The sequence below is a fragment of the Hemiscyllium ocellatum genome, chromosome 18 (genome assembly GCF_020745735.1).
Source record: "Hemiscyllium ocellatum isolate sHemOce1 chromosome 18, sHemOce1.pat.X.cur, whole genome shotgun sequence".
In the NCBI taxonomy this organism is placed as follows: Eukaryota; Metazoa; Chordata; class Chondrichthyes; order Orectolobiformes; family Hemiscylliidae; genus Hemiscyllium; species Hemiscyllium ocellatum.
Window position 1 is genome coordinate 31,233,890 of NC_083418.1, and position 26,136 is coordinate 31,260,025.

The window sequence follows — 26,136 nt, forward strand, 5'->3', positions numbered from 1 at the left end:
GACACAGGCTTTCAGTCAGAAAAAACACCTATTGACCATCACCTTCTGCTTTCTGCCTCTCAGTCAATTCTGTATTCAATTTAGAAAATTTCTTGGATTCCATGGGCTTTCACCTTTGCTATCAATATCCTATACAGGACCTTATCGAAAGCCTTGTTGAAGGCCAGGTTAACTGTCAAACACATTGCCCTCATCTACGTACCTGCTCACCACTTTGAAAAATTCAATCAAGTTGGTCAGACATGACCTCTCTTTAACAAAACCATGCTGACTATTCTTGATTCATTCAGTGCAAATTAATTCTGTCCATTAGAGTTTGTTCTAATAATTTCTCCAACACTGAGATCAGGACTGACCGGCCTGTAGCTTCCTGGCTTATCACTTGCTCCCTTCTTGAATAATGGTACCACATCGGTTGTCCTCCATTCTTCTGGCACCTCTCAGCCACTAGGGAGGAATTGAAAATTGCTGCCAACATCCCTCCTATTTTCTCCCTTTCCCGTCTCAACAGTTTGGAATGCATTTCACCTGACCCTATTTATCTACTTTTAAGTTTACCAGTCTATTCTGCCTAGGCTAACTTCTTTAGTTATATCACAAACCCTTTCTGCAATTTCTATTCACACATCATTGCTTTCACTAGTGGACACCAACACAAAATATTCATGTAGAACACTTTCTGGTCCTCTAGCTCCTTGCACAAATTACCACAAATTGTCCTTAATGGGCCCTATGCATTGCCTTCTTTACCATTTATCCTTCAATGTACGCATGATTTAACTTAGGACTTTCCATTGTAAACTGGGGGAAGGTCAATTTTAACACAGTTTAGCCAGAGTGGATTGAATGCCAAAACCTTTAGGTGAATCTGAGTCCGAGCAGTAGATACATTCAAGAAGGAGATAGGAGAGTACAGGGCCAATATCTTCCAATAAAGACAAACAAACAACTAATCTTGTGAACCCTGGATATCAAAGGATTCACAGGATGAAGTAAAGAGAAAAAGGGAGGTGTCGGGGGATACTGAGGGCTTAAAACAGCAGAAGCTTTAGAAGAATACAGAATATGCAAGGGGAAACTTAAAAAGGCAATCAGGAGAAGCAAAAGGGGACATTAAAGAATAATGGCAGGTGAAACAATGGAAAATCCTAAGTTAAATCATGCTGACTGTGTTAAAATTGATGTTCCCCCAGTTTAGAATTTTATTATGGAAAAGGACAAGGATTTGAAATCAATCTTAAATCCCAGTCTGCAAAATTCTCCCTGACTAATACTTACAACCATCTACCCAACTTCATTACCTAAAATTAAGTCCAGGACAGCGCACACCCTCACTTGTAGGGTCTTCTAAATACAGACTTTAGAAAACTCTCTTGGACACATTTTAAGAATTTCACTACCTCTAAACCTTTCACATTATGACTATTTCAATTAATGTTGGGCAAGATGAAATCCCCTACTATCATTATCCTATTACATTTATACTTCACGGAAATGTGCTAATACAGCTGCTGTTCTGTTTTCTTCAAATTGATGGAGGGCATATAGTATATTCCCAGCAATGTGAATGTTCCTTTTTTGAGTCAGAGTCATACAGCACAGAAACAGACCCTTCGGTCCAAACAAACCATACCAAATAAAACAGCCAAACCAAACTAGTCAAACCTGCCTGCTCGTGGCCCATATTCCTCCAAACTTTTTCTATTCATGTATTTTAAACATTATAACTGTACCCACATTTAGCACTTCCTCACGAAGTTCATCCACACGCGAAGCACCCTGTGTAAAAAAAATTGCCCTTGTCATTTTTAAAGCTCTTTCCTCTCACCTTAAAAATATGCCCCCTTGTCCTGAAATCCCCATCTTAGGAAAAAGACACCAACCATTAACTCTGTAAACAGTCCTCATTATTTTATAAACTTTGATAAGGTTGCTTCTCAACCTCCTTTACTCCAGTGAAAAAAATCCCAGCCTTTCTTTCTAACTTACACTTTCATCTCTGGCAACATCCTGGTAGATCTTTTCTGAATCCTCTCCAGCTTAATAATACCATTCCTATAACCAGGCAACCAGAACTGGGCACAGTATTCCCAAACAGACCTCATCAAAGAACAAGAACAAGCAGGAAAAGGAGGGGAGGTGGTCTGAAATGCAGTGCTTCAATGCGAGAAGAATAATCGGCAAGGTAGATGAACTTCAAGCTTTGTTCAGTACTTGGGATATTGATGTTATTGCAATTACAGAGACTCGGCTAAAAGAGGGACAGGACTGACAACTGAAATGTCCCTGGAATTAAATGTTTCAGGTGTGACAGAAAGGGATATAAAAAGGTTGGGGAGGGTCGGTGGGGGAAAGCTATGTTGCATTACTGGTAAAGGAGAATCTCACAGCTGTATGGAGGGAGGATACATCATAAGGCTTGTGCAGTGAGGTAATATGGGTAGGACTCAGGAATAGGAAAGGTGAAATCACAATGCTGTGGTTTATACCGCAGGCCTCTCCAGCCAGAAGGAGATAGGGTACAGAATATGTCGACAGGTTTTGGAAAGATGCAAAAACAGCAGAGTTGTTGTGGTGGGTGATTTTAACTTCCTAAATATTGACTGGGACTCACTTTGTGCTAAGGGATTGGAGGGAACAGAATTTCTAAAGACCATTCTAGAGAGTTTCTTGACACAGTATGTAAAAAGTCTAACCAGGGAAGAGACTGCACTGGACCTGGTTTTGGGAAATGAGCCCGGCCAGGTAAGTGAAGCTTCAGTGGGGGAGCATTTAGGAAGTAGTGACCATAATATTGAGAGTTTTAAGATACTCATGGATAGGGATAATAGCAGTCCTCAGGTGAACATGTTAAATTGGGGGAAAGCAAATTACAACAATATTGGGTAGGAACTAGGGAATGTTGATTGGAGGCAGCTGTTTGAGGGTAAATCCACATAGGACATGTGGGAGTATTTCAAACAGCAGCTGATAAGAGTTTAGGAGTGGAACTTTTCTGCGAGAATGATGGATAGGTATGGCAAGGTACATGAACCTTGGATGACCAAGGAAGGTATGACCTTGGTAAAAACATAAAAAGGAAGCTTACGCAAGGCCTAGGAAGATGGAAACTGACGAAGTCTTTGAAGTATATAAGGAAAGTAGGAAAGAACTTAAACAAGGAATTAGAAGGGATAAAAAAGCATCATGAAAAGTCATAAGCAAACAGGATTGAGGAGATCCCCAAGGCTTTTTATACCACTATACAAAGAGGGTAGAGAGGGAAAGAATTGGCCCACTCAAGGACAAAGGAGGGAATCTATGTGTGGAGCAATAAGAGGTACGTTAAGGTCCTAAACTATCTTTGTGTCAGTATTCACCAAAGAGAATGGTGGAGGATAATCTCAAGCAAGGGAGGGCCAAATATTTAAGGAAAGTTGCTATTAAAAACCAAGAATTGTTGTGCATCTTAAAAAGTATTAAGGTCCTGATGGGAATCTATCCCAGAACGTCATGGTGGCTCAGTGGTTAGCACTGCTGCCTCACAGTGCCAAGGACCTGGGCTCAACTAAAGCCTCGGGCGACTGTCTGAGTGGAGTTTTCACATTCTCCCCATGTTAGTGTGGGTTTCCTCCAGGTGCTCAGGTCTCCCCCCAGAATCTAAAGATGTGCAGGTTAGATGAATTAGCCATGCTAAATTGCCCACAGTATTCAGGGATGTGTAAGTTAGGTGCATTAGCCAGGGTTAAATGTCGAATAATAGGGTAGGGGAATGGGACTGGGTAGGTTGATCTTCAGAGGATCGGTGGAGACTTGTTGGGCCAAAAGGCCTGTTTCCATACTGTACGGATTCTATGATTTCTCTGAATATTGAGTGATGCAAGAGAACAAATTGCTGGAACATTGACAGACATCTTTGTATCCCCTTTGGTCACAAATGAGGTACCAGAGAACTGGAGAATAGCCAATGCTGTACCATCAATTAACGGTAACGAGGATAATCCAGGAAATTACAGGCCTGTGAGCCTCACACCAGTGATAGGGAAATTATTGAAAAAGATTCTCAGGGACAAGGTCAATACACATTTAGAAACAAATGGCCTTATTAGCAATAGACAGCCTGATTTTGTGTGGGAAGATCATGCCTCACTAACTCGATTGAGATTTTTCAGGAGGTCTAAAAGATGGTTGATGAGGGAAAAACAGTTGATGCTCTCCACATTGATGTCAGTAAAGCTTTTGACAAGGTCCTTTATGGCAGACTGGTACAAAAGGTGAAGTCACGTAGTATCAGGGATGAGCTGGCAAGATGGATTCAGAACTGGCTTTGTCATAGGAGACCGAGAGTAGTAGTGGAAAGATGCTTTTCAGAATGGAGATTGACATTAATGGTGTTTCACGGGGATCAGTGCTGGGACCTCTGCTGTTTGCAACCTACATAAATTACTTGGAGGAAATCGTAACTCATCTAATTAGAAAATTTGCAGATGATACAAGATTGGTAGAGTTATGAATAGTGAGGAGAATTGTCAAAGGATACAGCAGGATATACATCAATTGGAGGTATGGGCATAAACATGGCAGATGGAGTTTAATCCAAACGTGAGGTGATGCATTCTGGAAGGTTATGTTCAGGTGGAAATTATACAGTGAATGGCAGAACTCTTAGGAGCATTGATATGCAGAGGTATCTGGATATGTAGGTCTACAGATCACTGAAGGTAGCATCACTGATAGATAAGATAGTAAAAAAGGCTTATGACATGCTTGCCTTCATTGGAAGGAGCATTTACTATAAGGATAGGCGAGTAATGCTGCAGCTTTATAGAATTTTAGTTAGGGTACACGGAATATTGCGTAGAGTTCTGGTCACCGCACTACCAGAAGGATGTGGATGCTTTGGAGAGGGTACAGAAAAGGTTTTGCAGGATGTTGCCTGGTGTGGAGCATTTTAGTTATGAAGAAAGGTTGGACAGACTGGGTGTGCTTTCACTGGAATGCAGGAGGTTGAGGGGTGACTTGATAGAAGTTTAGAACATTGTGAATGGCATGGATAGAATGGAAAGTATGGGGCCAGGGTGGAGAGATCAATTACTAGGGTACACAGGTTCAATGTTCGGCAGTAGGGGAGTAGGGAGCTTAAAAAAGATGTGTGAGGGAGTGTTTCACACAAACAGTGGTGAGTGTCTGGAATGCGCTACCAGAGGTGGTGGTGGAAGCAAACACAGTAGCAGCATTCAATAACTACCTGAAAAAATACATGAATAGGAACGGAATAGAGGAATACATATCCTGAAAGTGAAGAGAGCTTTAGTACGAAAGGGTAAAATGTGGCAACGCAGACTTGGAAGGCCAAAGGGCCTCTTCCTGTGATATATTGTTCAATGTCCTGAAAAACTCAACATGACTTCCCAATTACTATACTCAAAGGACTGAGCAATGAAGGCAAGCGTGCCAAATGCCTTTTTAACCGCCCTGTATGTGACACGAACTTCAAAGAATTATGTACCTGTATCCCAAAGTCCCTCTTCTCCACAACACTACACAAGGCCCTAGCATTAATTGTAGAAGCCCTACCCTTGTGTATTATACCAAACACAATACCTCACATTTATCCAGATTGAGCTCCATCTGCCATTTTTAGCTAATTGCCCCATTTGATCTACCTATAAGGCTTAATTTGATCCGTCTTCTAAGATATCATCCCTCCTTACTGCTGTAATTGATTCCCTATTCAATACTGTGACACCTCCTCCTCTTTACCTCCTTCCCTGAAGACTGTATATCCAAGAACATTAAGCTGCCAACTGCTCATGTGAAGCATGGTGATGAAATTATTCAGATACAGGTGTGCTATCCACCGCACCACAAGACCTACCTAGGGTATATAAAATGCTCCACATTCTGTCACTGAACCAATATATGTTCATTTGTACAGCAAACATTTCATTAACCAACACCTATGGAATGAGGAGTGTGCCAATTGATCAAATATCCCAGTCAGAGGTCCACATAATCAATGTAAAAACACACACCAAGTAATAGAAACGTAGCGCAGCAGATTTACGCATTACTTATATTTTACTCACAACATAAATCATTTAAATAATGAAGCAAATTTGCTTGAAATAAAACTGACTGGCAGAGAACCCTTTCACTCTCAACTGATTACTCAGACCACTGAGATCGCAATAATACTGTAAACGTCCATTATTTGAGGTATATATTTTTGCCACTTTAGCAAGAGTGGCACTTAAAACAAAGCTTGCCGTACTCTTAAACTGCAGCTCAATTCTATTAAAACAGATACTGAACTTAAGAAAAGCCTTTTGTCATATGAATTATATTTTTTTTATAGATATTTTTATTGGGAATTTAACATTTTGACAAATTTACAAAAATAAGCAGAATTTTCAAGCACAAACATTAATATAAAAATAGATCTTAAATATATAATCATCAAAATTCAACTAATCCACAATCATCCAGAGTGTATAGTTGAGTCGCTTGATCCTCCCCCTTGTTCTCAGGGGGCCTTACTACCTTTCCAACGTTCCACCATATCCTCTCCCAAACAGTGTCCCACCCTCAACCCGGGCGCTCCTTAATAGGATTTAGATATAATACCGAGCTAGAGTTAACAGTGAGCGCCGCACCCCCACCCCTCCCCACCCATATCTGAGTATATCTGCTAGCATCAATGCCACGTACAAACACACATAACTATAAAATTACAACTCCAACAGATTACAGTTAAGTATAATAACATAGCAAGGAAGACAACCCCGCTCCCAGAGGCAAAAGTAAAGTAGAATAAAGTATCCATTTCTCCCCACGGAGTGTGGGAGAGGCAAGCCAACATAAATTGTCTCTTACGATTTATTTAACCGAGTCTAAAAGTTTCTTGGCCTCTTCAGATGATCTAAAATTATACTCGGATCCTTCGTGGGTAAAGCATAACGTCGCTGGGTAGCGTAAGGTGTATTGAATATCTAAGTCCCTTAAACATTTCTTCACCTCATCAAACGCCTTCCTTCTTCGTGCCAAAGCCGGGGAGAAGTCCTGAAATAACATAATCTTGGATCCTTCATGAATCATAGCTTTAGGATCCTTTCCAAGCTTTCTGGAGGCATCCAGGAGTATCTGCCTCTCCCTATAACTCTGCAGCCGGAACAGAACCGGGCGTGGGCGCTGGTTTGGGCCAGATCCGCGTACTGCGACCCGGTAGGCCCACTCCACCCTTACCCGGTCAGTTTCAGCCCCAAGGTTTAAAAGCTGGGGCAGCCATCGTTCCAGAAATGCTGCTAACTGTCCTTTCCCTTCTTGTTCTTGAAGGCCCAGCAACCGAATATTCTTTCTCCGATTTCTGTTGTCAATATCATCCATGTAGATTTCAAAGGCCAGGACTCTCTGCTCCAGAGCTCGCACCTGTTCTGCAGCTGTTTGAGCTGCAGCCTCGGAGGTCGTGGCCTTTAGTTCCGCCCCCTCCACTCGGCCCTGCAATTCTCCGATAGAGTGATTCTGTTTCTGCAGCTTTTCTTCGAATGCATTCCATCTCTGTCGGGATTCTGCGATGAAATTGACGAGTGTCGATTCCAATCTAGCAATCATCTCTATAAGGCCTGTTTTTACATCAGCTGCAGCCGGAGGAGAGGAGGGTGGGGGAGGGGTCTTTGTTTTCTGAGAGCTGCGGGGTCCCTTTGATTTACTCATTATCCACTCAGTATTAGACTGTTTAAATATAATATTCAGCAGCTAATTAAGATTAAAGAAATTTTTTGGGTGGTTTGGCAAGTGTGGTGGGGGCAGGAAACCCACTTTTCCCAGGTTTTGGGAAGGGCTCTGTAGACTCAGACTTGCTGAGTCGCCGCCATCTTGGATCTCCCATATGAATTATATTTAATCTGTCAGAAATCATATATTTTTGATTTCTGCAAGCCTTACCTTGTTTCTGACATTCACTTCATCAAGTCCTTCCAACTGATAAGCCATCAGAGCCAAACTCAAAGTGAAAGCTCCTTTTGTGCCACTCCAGATGCAAACAGCTGCCCAACGCCAATTGAAGCCATAGCCCAAGCGTGACAGTAGTGGCGATAAGCCAACAATAAGCACTAGCCTACAGAGAAACAAAATAAAGTGGTTCAACGCTCATCACTCTTTGGAGACAGGAGTTAGTAACAAATATACACAATCTATTTAACATAACCAGTCCATTGGGAGAACCTGGGTGCAACACAGGTTTTTATTTTCTGCCCTAATTTTGATTTTCCATTTAAACCATTATTGAGTGATATTGGGGTGGGTTGCATAACCAGCATTTGACCCTTTTCCATGGATTTCAACTAAGTACATCAGGTTCAGGAGGTTGAATGGAGGTGATGGCCTAGTTATGTCAATAGCCAGTTTATTAATCCAAAAGCTCAGGTAATGTTCCGGAGACCCAGGTTCAAATCCCGCCATGGTGAATGGAGGAATTTGAATTCAATGTCTAGAGTTAAAAGTCTAATGATGACCATGAATTGATTGGTTGATTGTCAGAAAATCCAGTTAGGTGAAAGTGAGAGTTGTAGATGCTGGAGATTAGAGTGTGTGGTGCTGGAAAAGCACAGCAGGTCAGGCAGCATGCGAGGAGCAGGAAAGTTGATGTTTAGAGCAAAAGCCCTTCATCAGGAACATTCCTGATGAAAGGTTTTTGCCCGAAACGTTGAATCTCTTGTTCCTTGAAAATCTAGCTGGTTCACTACTGTCTGTCAGGGAAGGAAATGTGCCATCCTTATCTAATTTGGTACACATGTGACTTCAGACTCAGTTCTAACAACTGCTAGAAAGTTTTAACAGACACAAAACCTAAATGGACCATCTGCACTGAGCAAGATACCAGAAATGGCAAAGGCAAAAACTGCCCTCTCAACACTGCTAACACCTGGGGGTGAATGCCAAACCTGAGAGAGCTGTCTCATTGATTTTTTTCAAGTAACAGCCTGATATAACTCAAACTCAAAGAATCATAACTCACAGTCAACATCCCAGACATAATCATCATCACTGTCCCTAGATGTATCCTGTCCCACTGGCAGGACAGGCACAGCAGAGGTGGCAGAAAATAGTATACAGACAGGAGGGAGTTGTCCTGAAAGTCCTCAACAATGGACCTGGACACCATGAAGTGCCATGGCAATAGGTAGCAGTATCAGGTCAAAGAAACCACCTGCCTATTATAATGTACTGTCCTTCCTCATTTGATGACTCCGTGCTCCCCCTGTTGAATGATACTTGGAGGAAGCATGGAGGGTGGCAAGGTCACAGAATGTACCATGGGTGGCCACATGACTGATCAAGCTGGTGAAATCCTAAAAGACAAAGCTCCCAGTTAAGGCTGTGGCAGGTGGTGAGGGAACAAAAAAGAGGGAAGAGTATACTTGACTTCATCCTCACTAATTGGCAAACCACTGATGCATTTGTCCACAATAGTATCAGTAAGAGTAGCCACACACAGATCTTGTGGAGACCTAAGTACCACCTCTACACTGAGGACACATTATATTGTGTACTATGATTTCATCACAGTGTTGATTGAGACAAACTTCGAACAGATACAGTAACTCAAGGCTCGGCGTCCATGAGGCACTGTAGCCATCAACAACTACAGAATCATACAGCAACGCAATCTGCAACCACATGGATCAGCATATCCCTCACTCAACCACTACCATCAAGCCAGGGATTCAATCCTTGTTCAATGAGGAGCGCAGAAGGACGTTTTAGGAGCAGCACCAGGCACGTCTAACAATGATGTGTCAACTTGATGAAGTTACAAATCAGGGTAATTGGCGTACCAAATAGCATAAGCATAAAGTGATAGACAGAAGTAAGCATGCCCACGTGAATGGTGGTTGACAACTGAACCGCTCACTACAGGAGGAAGTTCCACAAACATTCACATCTTCATGGATGAGAGAGCCCAGCACATCAGTGCAAAAGATAAGGCTGAAACATTCACAATAATCTTCAGCCAGAAGTGCCTGGTTTATGATCCACTTTGCCCTCATCCAGAGGTTCCCTGCATCACAGATACTAGTCTTCAACTTGACATCACTTAGATATCAAGAAATGGTGGAAGTACTGGAAACTGCAAACACAATGGGACATGTCAACATCCCAGCATCAGTACTGAAGAGCTATGCAGCAAAACTTGTCGCACCTCTTGTTCCTCATTTATGTCTGTGTTTTAAATTTAATATAAAATGGAGGAATGAAAGGGGTCACATGATATAGTAATTGAAATGAGGTTAGCCAGGTGAATCTCAGAATACGATTTCCCTGATTGGGGCTGTTAACCTGGTCTAATCAGGGAGTCAAGGCTGACAGATGTAAACAGAGGTACTGTTCATTCAGAGCTGGCTCTGAGGAAGGTGGATCAATGTCAAGTACGCTTAGGCATGTAAATAAAGGCTGACTTGGTGACAGAATACCAACCTTCATGCAGTTATTTCAGTGGCAATGGGAGTGGGACTAATGATGCAACATTCAAAAGCGCCAACTGAACAAAGCCTAACTGGACTTCAAACAGACACTGCAACGGGCTTTGTTAGAAAACGCAGCAAGGGAAGCTTATGAGTTAAAGGGTATGCCAATGAAGCGGACACCCTCGTCAGGCTAACTGAGCTTGGCGAACACCACTTGAGTGAAGGCAATTGCATAGCCTCAGTCAGGACATATCCTGAATAGAGGGACTCATTCTGAAAAAGGATCACCAGACCCAAAACATTAACACGGATTTCTCCTCACAGATGCTGCCAGACCTGCTGAGCTTTTCCAGCAGCTTTTATTTTTATAGAGGCACCCTTCGTCAGTCCACAGCAAAACTCAAAAAAAAAGCCACTCCTCAGCCAAACAGTTACATTCCCTCAAGAATCCAGGAGGCAAGAAATTGTAGCTGCTACTGTATGTGGGCTCAAGACAGCAGAAGAGTCCAATTAGGCTTGAACTGAGTAAGAGAACTCAAAGGCCAGTATCCAGAAGAGTGCACATCCTGGAAAGTTCATCTACAGCTGGTTTGGAATAGTTAGATTGCTTAGCAACATCCAAGCGAAATAAACGTCTGGTTAAATAGACACCCACTTTTAATAGAGGTCAATACAGGTGCGGCTGCATCAGTGACTGCAGAACCAACCTTAAAGAAAATTTGCTCTGAACTCCAACCCTTAAGTTTGTGTAAGGCCTTGGCTAAACTGAGAACCTATACCAGGAAGCTATTTCAGATTAAGGGTACAACGTTGTTTTTGGTTTCCTATGAGAAGCATCTGGTTCATTTAAAACTGGTTGTGGTAAAAGGTTTGAGCCCAAGCCTAATGGAGCAAAATTGGTTGAAATTCATTTTGATTGGCTTAACATTTCTCAGTTAGAAAATGACTACCTGAGTGAAGTCCTAATTAAATGCCCTGAAGCTTTTCAGGAATGTCTAGAGAACAATCAAAAGAGCCAAGGCCACCTTGCACGTTGACCAGAAAACAATTCCATGCTTCTGCAAGGTCCACGTAGTGCCAATTGCCTCACATGCAAAAGCAGAGACAGAATTCAGAAGGCTGGAAAGTGAAGGAATCATCAAACTAGTGTAATTTGCAGCACCAGTTATACCATTTGTGAAGACCAATGCCTTTGTGGGGATTTTAAACAAATGGTGTACCACTTCTTGCAGATGGATAAATACCCAGTGCCCTGCACAGTGGACTTCTCTGCAAAGTTGGGAGAGGGGGGGCACGCAGTGGCAGAGAACTTTCCTTCATGGAAGGGCCTGAGCCAATGCATAACTGCAGTTGCGGTTAGACGAAGGATTCTCAGAAGTATGTTGCAATTGATACCCAGAAGGATTTGTACCAATAAACGAAATTCCCCTTTGGTTATCAGCCTGTGCCATTTTTCAGTGGACAAAAGTGAACATTTGACAAGGTCTAACCCAGGTCACCATTTATCTGGATGATGTGCTAATAACAGGGAAGAATAATAAAGAGCATTTCCAGACCTTGGACATGGTTCTTAGATGTTTCTCCAGGTGGGCAAATGCCTTAGAAGGGAAAAAAACGTGTGCTCCGGACACTTCAAACGACCATAATTGGTCTACAAAGTCATCAAGACATTGGAAGATAAAGTGAATGCAATCAAAGGTACCCCAGCTCCCACATATGTATTGGAGTTTAGGTCTTTCCTTGGACTTGTGAATTTGTATGCAAGCTCTTACGTAACCTGGCCTGCATCTCAGCACCGTTACACCTGCTATTGAAAAAGGGTCAGCCTTGGAAATGGTCATGTTGCCATGACATAATCTTTGGGGAAGTGAAGAAGTAGGTATCATTGTCCAAGATGCTGTCACACTATCATCCCAAGCGATGCCTCTCCATGGAGTATTGGGGTAGTGTTGGCTCACAGATGGACCAGTGGGAAGGAATGCCCATAGATGGATCAATGGAGAAGATGTGCATGTTTCCTGGACTTTGGCTGATGCAGAGCGTAAATACATCCAGATAGAAAAGGTAGGTTTGGCGGTCAAATTTGGTGTAATAAAGTTCTACCAATACATTTATGGATATTTGGTCATAGTCACAGACCACAAGCCCCCACTAGGGCTACTCAAAGAGAACAAGGCTGTGCCACCTATAGTTTCAGGTCAAATTTGGTGGTGGGCTCTCGTTCTAAGTGCGCACAATTCCAAATTGGAACACTGTCCGACTAGCAAATGTAAATGCCTTAAGCTGCCTCCCACTGGCAGATCCATTACTGGTGGTGCTGCCACTGGGAAAAGTCTGTTTTGGTTTTAAACTTTCTGATTTTAAGCTGCTGACAATGTCACACTGAATACAAAAAGATCGATCCTGGCAAAACTAAAACAAGCTGGTGGTGGTGGGGGAAAACAAAACGGCTACCACAACCAGAACTGAAACTTTTGAGTCCAGCGAGACCAGATCACCGTAGAGGACAGCATTTTATTATGGAAAGCAAGAGTGATTGTCCCAAGCAAAGGTCACCTGGCTGAACTCCATCAGAGTCATCCAGGGGTGTTCAAGACAAAGATATCAGTGAGAAGTTATGTCTAGTAGCCAGGACTGGATGCAGAAATAGCCACATTGGCTAGGCAGCGCCCAGAGTGCCAACAAGGACAAAAATTACCACTAGCCATTCCCCCACATTCATGGGAACGGACAGGTAAACCCTAGACTCGGTTATACGTCGACTATGCTGGCCCTTTCATGGGCTCAATCAAAGTGGTTGGACATGCATAGAGATTCTTCATCAAACATGGAGATGACGACAGAAAAACCGTGGGGTGAGTGCAAGATCAGGTCCCATGACTTATGAAGTTTGGGTAGGTGAGGGGTCTTGAACAAGCATTCAGGCCCTTCAAGCATGCTTTGCCATTTGATAACATTGCTAACATTATACCAGTAATAGCTCCTCAGAATATTTTAAAAATTTGGGAACTGGGTCGCTGCCATTAAAAATATTTCCAGTGATCCATCTACAAAAGCACTCTGTCTCTTGAAATTAATACCATTTTAATTGCCACTGCTGCTTACAGTGTTGCAAAATGGTATCCAATGGACCTGGTGTTTTTATTGCAATTAATAATCACCACAGTTGATTTGCGAAATAGCAGGTGAATAGGTAGTTAAAGGAAGTCTGTGTTACACATGCTCGTGCAGTGTTCCACCTAGGAGTAATCCAACACAAAACATCTCCAGAAGCAGTTTAAATTATGGTATTAATGTTTTTATGCAGTAAGTGCCCTTTGTCCTGTTTCTTTGGTGTTTCAATTGATTTATTTTGTCAAACTCTCACTAGAAGAAACCTCTCCTTCAAACAAAATTTTGTCCCACCCTATGATCACATTCTGCTAGATTTTAATCAGGTTAGAATGAATCTCGGATGGAGATCTATAAAAACTATTCTAGGAGCAGTCTCCAAGTTTTGCAATGCCCTGTTCTAGATCATCCCTGTTTTTTTCAATAACGTATGAATGATGCCTGAGAGAAAAGAGACTGTGATAAGTTTCGAAGGAAGTAAGTCACACTGAAATTAAATGCTGAAACAAATATATTCCAAATTAAAAGTGATGTCTCAATTTTACTATATGAAGTAAGGAAACATAGAAATTATATCATGAGAAAACATGGAAAAAACTGGAGAAACATACCAAGTTTGCTCATAAGATGAGTTATTGAAGACATTCAAGCATTCACTGATTTATATAACTTTAACTCACATAAAGCAATATTTATTAGTTATTTAGTAATGAAAATTGGTCATATTAAAAGAAAACTTACCGTATCGTATTTAGTCCAAAGTAAAGCACAATGATGAAAAATCCATCACTGATAGACATGTATTCCAATGACCTCTGTGATATCACCACTCCAACGATCATGAAGATAAGAGTATTACCCAGATATGTTAGCATTTCCCAGAAGCTACAAGTCAGATATTTGAAATTCAAATAATTCACATTAGAACCATATTGTTGAAGCAAACCATAACTAAATTAATGATGAATAAGTACTGAGTCTAAGGTACTATTCTTTTGGTAACATTTCTTCTACAGTTGATTGTTTCAACCATCAGGATCATGGCATATCCCTGCCTTGTGCATTTTTTCAAATCTCACTTTGCCCTCATTCTGTTACCAAGCATGAATTATAAACTGATGGTGGCCTCCTACTTTGCCTCATCCCAACCCTCTCCTTGAGTCACCAGGCACAAGTAGGCTTCTGCAAACCAAGAGAAAAAGACAGCATTTGTATATATAAGGTGCACAAAAGACAAGGTCAGAAACCAGCTCTACCAGAGGAATAAAATAGGGTAGCACACTAGAAAACTATGATGGGCATGAATAACCCAATATCATGCTCAAATAGCATGGAAGAGTCCAGCTTCAATCTGTCAAAGGGCTTTGTATAGAAATGGCGACCAGCTCAAATCAGAAACAGGAGCAGGCCATTCAACCCCTTAAGACTATTCCTTCAGCCATAATAACCTTTCATCTCCTTGCTTAAGGGGTCCATTTTCACCATATTTACAGGAAAAGAATTCCAAAGACTCATGACCTTCAGTGAAAAGATTCACTCATCACTGTTTCAAATTGATGAGTCATGGTTTTTAAATTGTGATCCCTAATTCTTGCACTTGAGGGAACATTCCCTCCACATCAACTTAACCAACAACCTTCTCAGTTCTGCGAAAGGGACGCTTGACCCAAAACATTAACTCTGATTTCTCTTCACAGAGGCTGCCAGACCCGCTGAGCCTTTCCAGCAATTTCTGTTTTTGACCCTCAAGATTTTGTTTTCAATGGAGTCACCTCTTACTCTTTTAAATTCCAGCACATGCAAGCCCATCCTGTCCCATCTTTCCTAAGTCAACAGACCATTCCAGGTATTAATCTAGTAAACCTTCCCTACATAGTATCCAATGCATTTACATCCTATCTTAAAAATAGTGATCAATTCTGTGCACAGGTGCAGTCTCCCCTGTGCTCTGCACAACTGAAGCATAACCTGCTTATTTTGTAAGTAATTCCCCTTGTGATAATTGATCATGTTAACGTTCCTGTTTATTTGCTATACATGCATACTGACCTTTTGCGATTCCTGCACAAAGACACCCAAATCTCTCTGCATTCTCGAGCTCTGAAACCTCTTACCATTTCAATAATATACTTCTTTTTCATTTTTCCTGCCAAAATGGACGAGTTCACATTTTCCCACATTATACTCCATTTGCCACATTTTTATCCACTCAACCTACTTTTTTTCTGACCTCCTTGCTTCCTTTTCACAAAACCTTTTTCACTGTATATCCCTGGATATATGTGACAGTAAGTCATTTGTTCACAACTTACTTTCCTGCCTATGCATTGTCAGCAAAATTGACAACAACACCTTCCATCCCCTTGTCCAAGTCATTTACGTAAATTGTAAACACTTGAGGTCCCACAAGTCTCACAAGATCTGTGACCACAAGGGTGGATTCACATCAAAGTGACAAGTGCTGGACTTTTACGGAACTCACTATTTCTAATGATCTATTGTGGACATGCGTAGGTTCTCACAACCCTCTACCTGCAAACATATCAAGGCTGTCACTAATGTAATTTGTGCCAGATTTCACTGCTTCATCTCCTTTCTCTGGAGAGAGGTCAGTATTGTAGTCCACGTATATCAAGGGCCAAAGGGCCTGCAATGCACTGTAATGTTCTGTGTTCTACATGTAGTATATGTTACCAACATAGCTGGCTTATCCAAGGTGCAGGGTACTATAGACTGTACACAGATTACATTGAGTGTGCCATGAATTCATCAACAGAAAACAATGCCATGCCATCAACGCGTAAGTCACCGGTGATCAGTAGTACCATAATTTTAGAAGTCTGCACCATAATGCCTATATCCTCAAGAACTCACATGTTCCAACTTTGTTTCAAGGGTTTAAGGTCTATAAGGATGGTTTTGGAGACAGAAAGGTTAACCTCTGTAAGCATGTCTGACGACTCCATTATGCAACCTCTGACTAAGGACAAGTGTAGATAAAATGCCGTCCATTCTCTGACCAGGGCCATCATGAAGTAGATGATAAGCCTGCTGTAGATGAGATTCAGATGTCTGTATCAGTCTGGGTGACCTTTGCAGTACGTATCAGACAAGGTGATCCAAATAATTGTAGCATGTACTCTGCACAAAGAGTGGCAAAGAGGGCATGCAATGGATGCTGAAGAGCTGGGGGAGCAGCGGTTTTCCAGGAAGGACAATATGGACACTGAGCAGGAGGAACATGATAGAACAATGTAGCATCAGGCGTAACAAACCAGACAGGTCTTAAATCCTCGAGTAAAAAATGAGGTCTGCAGATGCTGGAGATCACAGCTGCAAATGTGTTGCTGGTCAAAGCACAGCAGGTTAGGCAGCATCTCAGGAATAGAGAATTCGACGTTTCGAGCATAAGCCTCCTGATGAAGGGCTTATGCTCGAAACGTCGAATTCTCTATTCCTGAGATGCTGCCTAACCTGCTGTGCTTTGACCAGCAACACATTTGCAGCGGTCTTAAATCCAACAGATGTGAGCATGGTGCAGTGATCACTCATTGTAAATTAATTGCCTGATTGTTGATTGAAAAGCAAGCAGTCCCTGTACATTTCCCAGAAGTAAATGCAGCTTTTGATAATTTTTTTTGCTTTTACTATTGTTGAATAAAAATGAATTTTTTCAACCATTTGAAAAAATTTTACAATATGTGATGCTCCCACATTGAATAATGAGATTTATGCTTTGCAGGGCATTAGGAAAAGAACAGCACTCCATTAAACAGGATTTCAAGATGAAACAGTGCAAAGGATAAGTAACCTGTGCAGCTTAACTATTATAGCTGCTGTTAACAATGATCAATCAGTCAGGCAATGACATAAAATTTCAAAGCATTTACAAATGTGAACTTTTATTTGCAATGAAGTATCAATATGCCACTTATTGAATTGAATTGAATTTATTGTCATGTGTACACAAAAGCTCACATTGTCATTGCTCACAAGACAATGAGTTTGGCTTGTGAGCAATGCAGGCAGATCACATAATTAAAGTAGCATAGATAAGAAAATAATAGGTAAACAGTGGTAAAAACAAAAACATAGGTACAAGTGAATATTAAAGAGTTTCACAGTCCATTTAGTATTCTAACAACAGTAGTGTAGAAACTGTTACAAAAACGGCTGGTACATGTGTTCAGGCTTCTGTACCTTCTGTGGAGGTTGTAGAAAAACATTGCCAGGGTGGGATGGATCTTTGAGAATGCTGGCGACCTTTCCTTGAAAGCAGGCCTGGTCGATGGATTCTATAGATGGGAGGTTAGCCTTTGTGATTGCCCAGGCTGAGTTCACCACTCTCTGTAACTGTCTCCAATCTTGAATAGTACAGTTGCCAAACCAGGTAGTGATACATCCAGATAGAATGCTCTCGACGGCACACCTATAAATGTTGGCAAGGGTATTCGAAGTCATGCCAAATTTCCTCAGCTGCCTAAGAAATTATGTGCTCTCAGAGTTTTGGTTTTCATTCACCTCCCACCATGTACTGTGAAGGACAGCTCATGGGTGGCAAGACTTGACCTTGTGTATAGTTAAGCTTAAAGATAAAAATAGCGCACACAGACTACATTAGAAGTATGATGCATAAGCAATGAGACAAATTGTGGAGGACAGTGTGACAAAACCTACTTGGTGCTCATGGACAGAGATCTTCCATTAAACTCTCCAAAATTCCTTGTAAAATTCAGCCCACAGTATTTCTTACATGGTGAGAGGCTAGGAAGCTTTGATTTTCAAAGGTTCCCTTTATCATGAATCACTAAAAGTTAACATACAGATGCAAAACTCAAAGAGGAAAGCAAGTGGTAAGTATGACATTTCAGTACAAGAGTAAATATGTCTTGAAGAAGTTTTAGAATCTTAGTGAGACTGCACCCAGAATATCATGCAGAATTTTCATCTACCTATCTAAGGAACAATACACACGCCATAAAGGAAGAGCAACAAAGGTTCACCAGAATAATCCCTGGGACATGGAATTTTCAAAATCAAAGATATTGAAGAGATCAGTCCATATACTCTACAGTTTCAAAGAATAAGGGGTGATCCCAATGAAGCTTACAAAATTCCAAAAGGCATGACAGGATGAATGCAGGTATGATGTTTCTCCTGGCTGGTGTACACTATCTTGTATGTGGCAAGGTGGCTCAGTGATTAGCACTGCGGCCTTACACTGTCAGGAACCCAGGTTCAATTCCAACCTAGGGTGACTGTGTGTGGGATTTACAAATTCTCCCTGTATCTGCGTGAGTTTCTTCTGGGTGCTCCGGTTTCCTGCCACAGTCTAAAGTTATGCAGGTTAAGTGAATTGGCAATGCTAAGTTGCCCATAGTGTTCAGGGATGTGTAGGTTAGGAGCATTAGTCAGCGGAAATGTAGAGTAATAGAGTAGGAGCGGGTCTGGGTGGGATACTCTTCAGAGAGTTGGTGTGGACTAGTTGGGCCAAATGGCCTGTTTCCACACTGTAAGGATTCGATTTGATGATTTGACGGTGAACCTAAAGCAAAGGCCAGTAGAGGAGATGAAGAATTTCTTCATTCAGAGTGTGGTGACTTTAGAAATTTTTCCCCAGAAGATTGTGGAAGCTTAAATATTGGGCAATATTTAAGACAGTAATCAATGCCTCTCTGGGCAATAACACTGAGGAATCGGAGTGATAATGCAGCAAAGTGCCATCAAAATAGACAATATGCCTGATCTCAATGAATGGTGTAGCAGACTGAATGTTATACTCCTGTGTTCAACATCTGACATGGTTAGTCATATAATGTTAAAGTCGTCATCACTGTTGTGGAGCTTTTTGTAATCAATCACTTAGGTTGGACCAATAACTTCATGAAAAATATTGACCCACATTACCAAATGCAAAACTCGGGTTGTAGATTTCAATTTTGTTTCGATAATCTTTACATGTTCTGAATCTCCTTTAAAGGGCCTCAACAGTTTTGAAAGAAAAAAACCTGCACAAGTCAATATTAAACTCACCATTTCGTTTATGCTAATTAAACAGCACAAACAAAAAGTATCAATCCTCATTGAATATTAAGTATTAAAAGTTTGAAAGAATTTGTACATATTATTTAATATGCAAGGAGACTGCATTTTATATTATGTTGTTTTGTTGGAAAAGTTATTGAGGTCTGAAATCTTGTTGAACGCTGCAAGATTAGTTTTAATGCTGTTTATTGTAATACCTGATCTGATTGGCATAATTTTGGTTCAACTTTTCCTTATCTCAGAATGGAGCCCATTCCTGACTTGCAACCTTGCTTTGTGGCACAATGGAGGTTCAACCCATCAGGCATCAGAACTACAGCTAACCCCTGCCTCTCATCCCAAAAGATAATGACACTGACCCCAAAATATCACCTCTCAGAACATAATATTGCACAACAGTCACCTCTCCCAATTGTGAATGCATCATCTTTTCCCTCCTGGGTCAACAGGGCACAAGCTACAGCCAATTTGGTGCCTGCCAACAACCAGCACAATAACACAGCATCCACAAAACTCAGCGGACCAGAGCTGCCATCACTCTCTGCTATTCAACACAAACAAAATGCAACAGCTTCCTACTTAACAGCCTACACGCTGTGAGCCATAGTCCACTTCAGCAATGCCACTGCATCAGCAGAGCTCAAGAAAAAAGGGGCGGAACTCATTTTATTGATTTACCCTTTTGAGTTGCTGTAGTCCACAGTGAATGAGTGCATCCAGAGTTCTGCTAGGAAGGAAGTTTCAAGATTTTGTCGTAGCAACACAGTTAAGAAATAGCAATACCGCATCAAATCAGTATAGTGCTTTGCTTAAACAGACACTTACAAGTGATATTTCTTCCATGCCTCTAATATACTTATCCTTTTAGAGTCAAGAGGTTGTGGACTTTGAAGATGCTTTAAAAAGGAGTGAGTCACTGCAATGCAACTTGAAAATGTGGCAATAGTGGAGGGACTGAATGTTGAAGACAGTGGATGGGCTGTTAATCAAGTAGACAGCTTTGTCCTGGACAGTATCAATTCTCTTGAGTGTTGTTAGAGTTGCAATCATCTTGGCAAGTGGAAGGTATTTCATGACATTTGTCTTGTAGATCACTGCTACTTATTTTAAGTGGATTGAAACCTTGGAATTCTTTTGGCAATAACACTATGGGTGCCCCAACACCTTAGGATTGCAGTAGTTCAAGAAGGCAGCACATCACTATTTTCTTCAGAGTAACGAGTGATAGAAAATAAATGCTGGCCTAGCCAGCGATGCCCACAATGCATAACAATATTTAAAAGGTTGGCCCAGTTCAGTTTCTGGTCAATGATAATTGTCAGTATCTTAGCAGTTAGGGATTCAGGGATAATAATATCATTATATAGTAGGTGCAAATGGTTAGATTCTCTCTTGTTGGAGAGGTCATTTCTGGTATTTCTGTGGCACGAATGTTATTTACCATTTAAGCCTGATTGTTATCCAGGTCTCATTGCATATGGAAACAGATGAAGCATCTGAAACTAATTGGGTTTAGGACACAACCTGAAGGAACTTGAGCTCCTATGGAGCAGCAGTAGTATTCCAACCTCAAGAGTCAAGAGACCCAGTTTCAAGTGTCATCTTCTTCAGAGGTACCCAAAACATATTTGCAAAGGTTGATTAAACAATACCGAGAAACTTCTGCAGTGATGTCCTGGCACTGAAATGACTGACCTTCCACAAAGTTCAGGTACAACTTCAGCCAGTGGAGAGATTGGTTTTCCCTCAATTCCAATTTTACCAGGGCTCCTTGATGCCATACTTGGTCAAATGCTGCCTTAGTATCACATTTCTAATTCTTTAATATATTCTTTGAATCACAGAATCTCCTACAATGCAGGTAGAAGCCACTCAGCCCATTGAGTCTACACCAAAGAGCTCTAGAACATTCAAAAGAGCATTCTACCCAGACCCACTCTCATAAGCCTGTATTTACAAAGGAGGTTAATCAATTTAGGAATATCAGCCTCAAATTTCTCTTGATCATTTTACACTTTGCTAAATGTGGCAAGGCAGAATCTCCATCTTCCAATAAATCCCATCTCTGACTCAATTCCATTTCCTGTGGCTTGATGCTCACACTTATCTTTAGACAGGGAGAAGAAAACTCAAGCATCTTGTCAGAGAAGAAATGGGTCAAGATGTCACACAATGGATTATCATTGAGTCACTCAACTAGTTGCGTTTTGATTATAGTAGGGAAATTGACCTCTCTCAATGAATGACATTTATCATCGTCCCAAAAGCCTGAAAAAGTGAACTATCATATTCAAAACAATGTTGCAAAAGTTTAAATAATTCAGTCAATGTCGTTCCTATTATACTTCATATACGTAACAATAAAAATCAATACTCACCGCAAAAGAAATACCTCAATCTCTGGGCTAAAACTCACTGTATCCATAAATAGCCCCATAAAGGTCACAGCTATTACACCCGACGTCCCAACCCACTCACCTAAAAATAAATCAGGACTGCAATCAGATAGTTTAAATTATATATTTTCATTTTCAGATATAGAACAATGGTTTTTCAATGTTAATTTAAATAGCACAAGATAACTGAGAAAACCATCTGTTCATAATATATCTTTAGTGAATTATAATTGACATGCTGATTATAAAATTATATAGCATAAATGCGAGGAAAGTAAATCATAACACAGCTGAGCCAAATACCTCTAATTCAACTTCAGTACTACGTTTTAAATAATCCCAAAATAGACTCATAAATGCTGGCCCAATAACTCCTGTATAAAACTGAAACTAGCAACAGCACTCGCAAATCTGAAATGTGCTGTGATATACAAACATCATGGTGTTGCCCACACAGGTTCAACCTTACAAGAAATAAAATTCCAACATGTGCTCAGAGTGGAATTTGCTGCAAATATCAGGATGCTAAAAATTTATCCCAAACATCACAATTATTATGCTACAGAAGGCGATTCAACAAAATTTGCCTGTACCAATTCTATTTCCTACTGCTAATCTCCTGTCATTTCCTCATATCCCTGGGCAGCAGTTCTATTCAAGTCATCATTCAGTCCCCTCTTGAATGCCTTAACTTAACCTGCCTCCACAACATTTTCAGACACTGCATTCTAATAGTGCTACATTTGACTTTCAAAATGTTAGCTACATGGAATTCTGCCTACAATAGGAGCAGGTCCTGCTGAAAAGATTTCAACTGTTCACTAAAGATAGTTGGGGGTTTGGCAATCTAAAAAGAAGTTCAAATTTGATGGCTGTGAGAGAAGAGTGTTTAAGATATCAAACACGACAGTGTGAACCACACTCCATATTTAACAGGTGCTACTTCTGCTGCTATATTACTATTCATTCACAGGATGAGGTTGCCAGTAGGTGGCCCTGCCTTTATTGTGCACATGTACAGGTTTGGGGAGTAGCGGAGGTGGGAGGGGCGGGGAGTTTGGAGTTAAGAGTCAACTCCATTGCTGTGGGACTGGAGTGGCATGTATGCCAGATTAGGTAAGGACAGCTGATTCTTCCCTAAAGGATAAAGTCAGAAATCACAACATCAGGTTATATTCCAACAGTTTTAATTAAAACCACATGCTTTCAGAGTGCTGCTCCTTCATCTGACTTCGTCCACTCTAGTCCCACACTGGTATCTCTACATCATGGCTTTCCGAAAGTGAACCAGATAGGTTGATCAGATAATTGACAGAGCATTTGTGGTCATCATTAGATTCTTAATTCAGATATTTTATTGAATTTTATCAAGTTCAAATTCTACCAAGTGCCGTGGTGAGATTTGAACCCAGGTCTCTGGATTAAAAATGATAATACCACTGGGCTGTCATGTCCCCTACATGCAACTAATCTACCAATGCCACTCACTCTCTATAAATAAAGGGATCCAAAACTGTTCATAGAATATAACTACTGCCTCCTACAGTTTTAGCGAAACCACCTTACTTTTATACTCCATTGCCTCTGATGCTAACTTTTTGTGATTCGTGGTCATGGACTCCCAAATCCATCAATTCCATAGCTTTCTACAGTCTTTCTCCACTTAAGTAATATTCAGTTTCTGAATTCTTCCTGTCAAAGCACATAACCTCACAATTCCCCACAATATATTCTATCAGCCAAGTACTTGGGGACATACTTGAATAAAGGCAATTGCATAGCCTCACTCATGACATATGCTGAACAAAGGGTCTTGGAGTCAGCCCACAGCAAAACTCCAAAATAAAGCCAAGCCGTAGCCAAATAGTGAAAATTTTCTTCAGGATCCGGGCTGGTAAGCCATTGTAGTTGCTGCAGTATGTTGGCTCAAGACAGCAAAAAAAAGAGTTCCACTAGACCTAAATTGAGCAGGAGAATGCATTAGCTAGTATCTAGGAAACTGCACACCCTGGAAATTGCACTTACATCTGGTTTGGAACAGTTAAAATCAAAACCGATCGAAATAAATGTTAAATAGTCACCCATTTCTAATGGAGGTTAATACTGGCCTGGCCATTTCAGGCGATCACAGAACCACTCTAACAAAATTTACTTTGGACTCCAAACCTTAAGTCTGCAAACCTTAAGTCTGCTGGACTGAGAACCTATACCAGGAAATCTTTACAGATTAAGAATACAACCTAGGTTCTGGTTTCCAGTGAAAAGCAGCTGGTTCAGTTACAACTGATTGTAGTAAAAGATTCAGGCCCAAGCTTGAAATTGGTTGAGAGATTCACTCAGATTGGCTCAACAATTTACGATTAGAAAATGGTTAACTGAGTGAAGTCCTAATTAAATACCCAAAAACTTTTCAGTTAAGACTAGGGACTGTCAAATGAACCTAGGCCACAATTTTGCAAGGCTCACCCTGTGCCATTTGCCTCATGTGCAAAAGTAGACACAGAAGAAGGCTGGAATGCGAAAGAAACATCAAACCAGTGCAGTTTGCAGAATGGGCAGTATCAGTCGTACAGAGTGTGAGCCCAACCTGTCAGTTCACCTTTGTGAGGATTTTAAACAAATGGTAAACTGCTTTCCACAGTTGGATAAATATCCAAACCCTCACATGGTGCATTTATACATAAGGCTGGCAGGGAAGCTGCCCTTCGTGAAGCTGGACACAAGCCATGCGTACTTGCTGTTGCAGTTAGATGAAGATTCCTAGAAATACACTATAATTAATATCAAGAGGGTTTGTGCCAATATACAAAACTGCCATTTTGCATATCAACCTGTACAATTTTTCAACAGAAAATGGAGAACATTTTACAAGGCCTATCTCAGGTCGCCTAGATGATGTGCTCATATTAGGAAAGACTAATAAGAAGCACTTACAGATGCTGGACATAGTCCTTAGATGTTTCTCCCAGGCAGGTGTATGCCTTAGAAGGGAAAACTGTGTCTTCCAGGCACCCCAAGAGACCTGCTTGGGCTACAGAGTTGACAAGACTGAGTGATACCCGTTGGATGATAAAGTGAGGACCGGTGGTTTCACCACTGGAAGACTCAGTAAAGGTTTTAAATTTTCTGGACGCAGTTCCATTCACAGCTGACAATATCAGATTTTGGATGCAGGAAGAGTCAGTCCTAGCAAAACTAAAACAGCTGGTGGTGATGGTGGAAACCAAACAGCCATCAGAACCAAAATGGAAACTTATTGGAACTGGAGAGACCAGATACAGTAGAAGATGGCATATTATTATGGGGAGCAAGAGTGATTGGACCAAGCAGAAGTCACTGCCAACACTGGCTGAACTCTGTCAGAGTCATCAATGCATTTCCAAAATGAAGATATTGGTGATAAGCTATGTCTAGCTGCTAGGATTAGATGAAGACATAATTGCCCAAGAACAGAGTGCCAACAAAAACAAAAGTTATTGCCAGCAGCTCCCCCATATTCATGGGAATGGCCAGGTAAACACCCCTACATGTCGACTATGCAGATCCTTTCATGGGCTCAATGTTCTTCATCATTGTAAATGTCCATTTAAAGTGGCTACACATGCATTATGATCATTCAAACATGGGGACAATGATACACAACTGAGTGCATCTTTTGCAAAACAATCACTCCTAGCAGTGTTGGTCACAAATGATGCGTCATTGTGTACAAGCAGGGAAATTGAGTGTTTCCTAAATATAAATATTTCCTGAATGTAACGACAGCCCCATATCTTCCATCATCCAACTGTGTGACAGGAAGAGCAGTCCAGACTTTGAAGGCAGGCTAAAAGAAACAACCTACAGCTTCACTAGATACCAAACTAGTATCTGGCCTCTGTGGAGTGATTTCAGTGACAATACAGTTGCACTTTTTATACAAGGCTGTGGTGTTTCCCAAGCTCTTACAAAGAAATTAATTGTTAATAACTATTCATTTGTAGCAAGGGTTCAAATCAGCACTATGCAGTAATCTTTTCACCAAACAGTGGGCACTTGCCCTCCCTTTCTGGAAAAGTTATTCTGGGTCAAATAAAGCAAGATTTTATGATTAAGAACTTAACTGTCTTCAGCAGACCCAGTAATATCTGGGCCATTCA

At 41.0% G+C, this 26,136-nt stretch overlaps 1 protein-coding gene across 1 annotated transcript in view; it reads right to left on the reverse strand.

Moving 5' to 3' along the window:
- LOC132824173 (sodium/hydrogen exchanger 10-like) overlaps nt 1-26,136 on the reverse strand; it is a 393,707-nt gene that overhangs the window by 310,487 nt on the left and 57,084 nt on the right. Inside the window, exons 5-7 of the mRNA XM_060838455.1 lie at nt 21,980-22,079; nt 14,298-14,441; nt 7,924-8,095 (exon numbers count right to left, since the gene is read on the reverse strand). Of these exons, the coding sequence (XP_060694438.1) occupies nt 7,924-8,095; nt 14,298-14,441; nt 21,980-22,079 (416 nt within the window). The remainder of the gene's footprint in view (nt 1-7,923; nt 8,096-14,297; nt 14,442-21,979; nt 22,080-26,136) is intronic.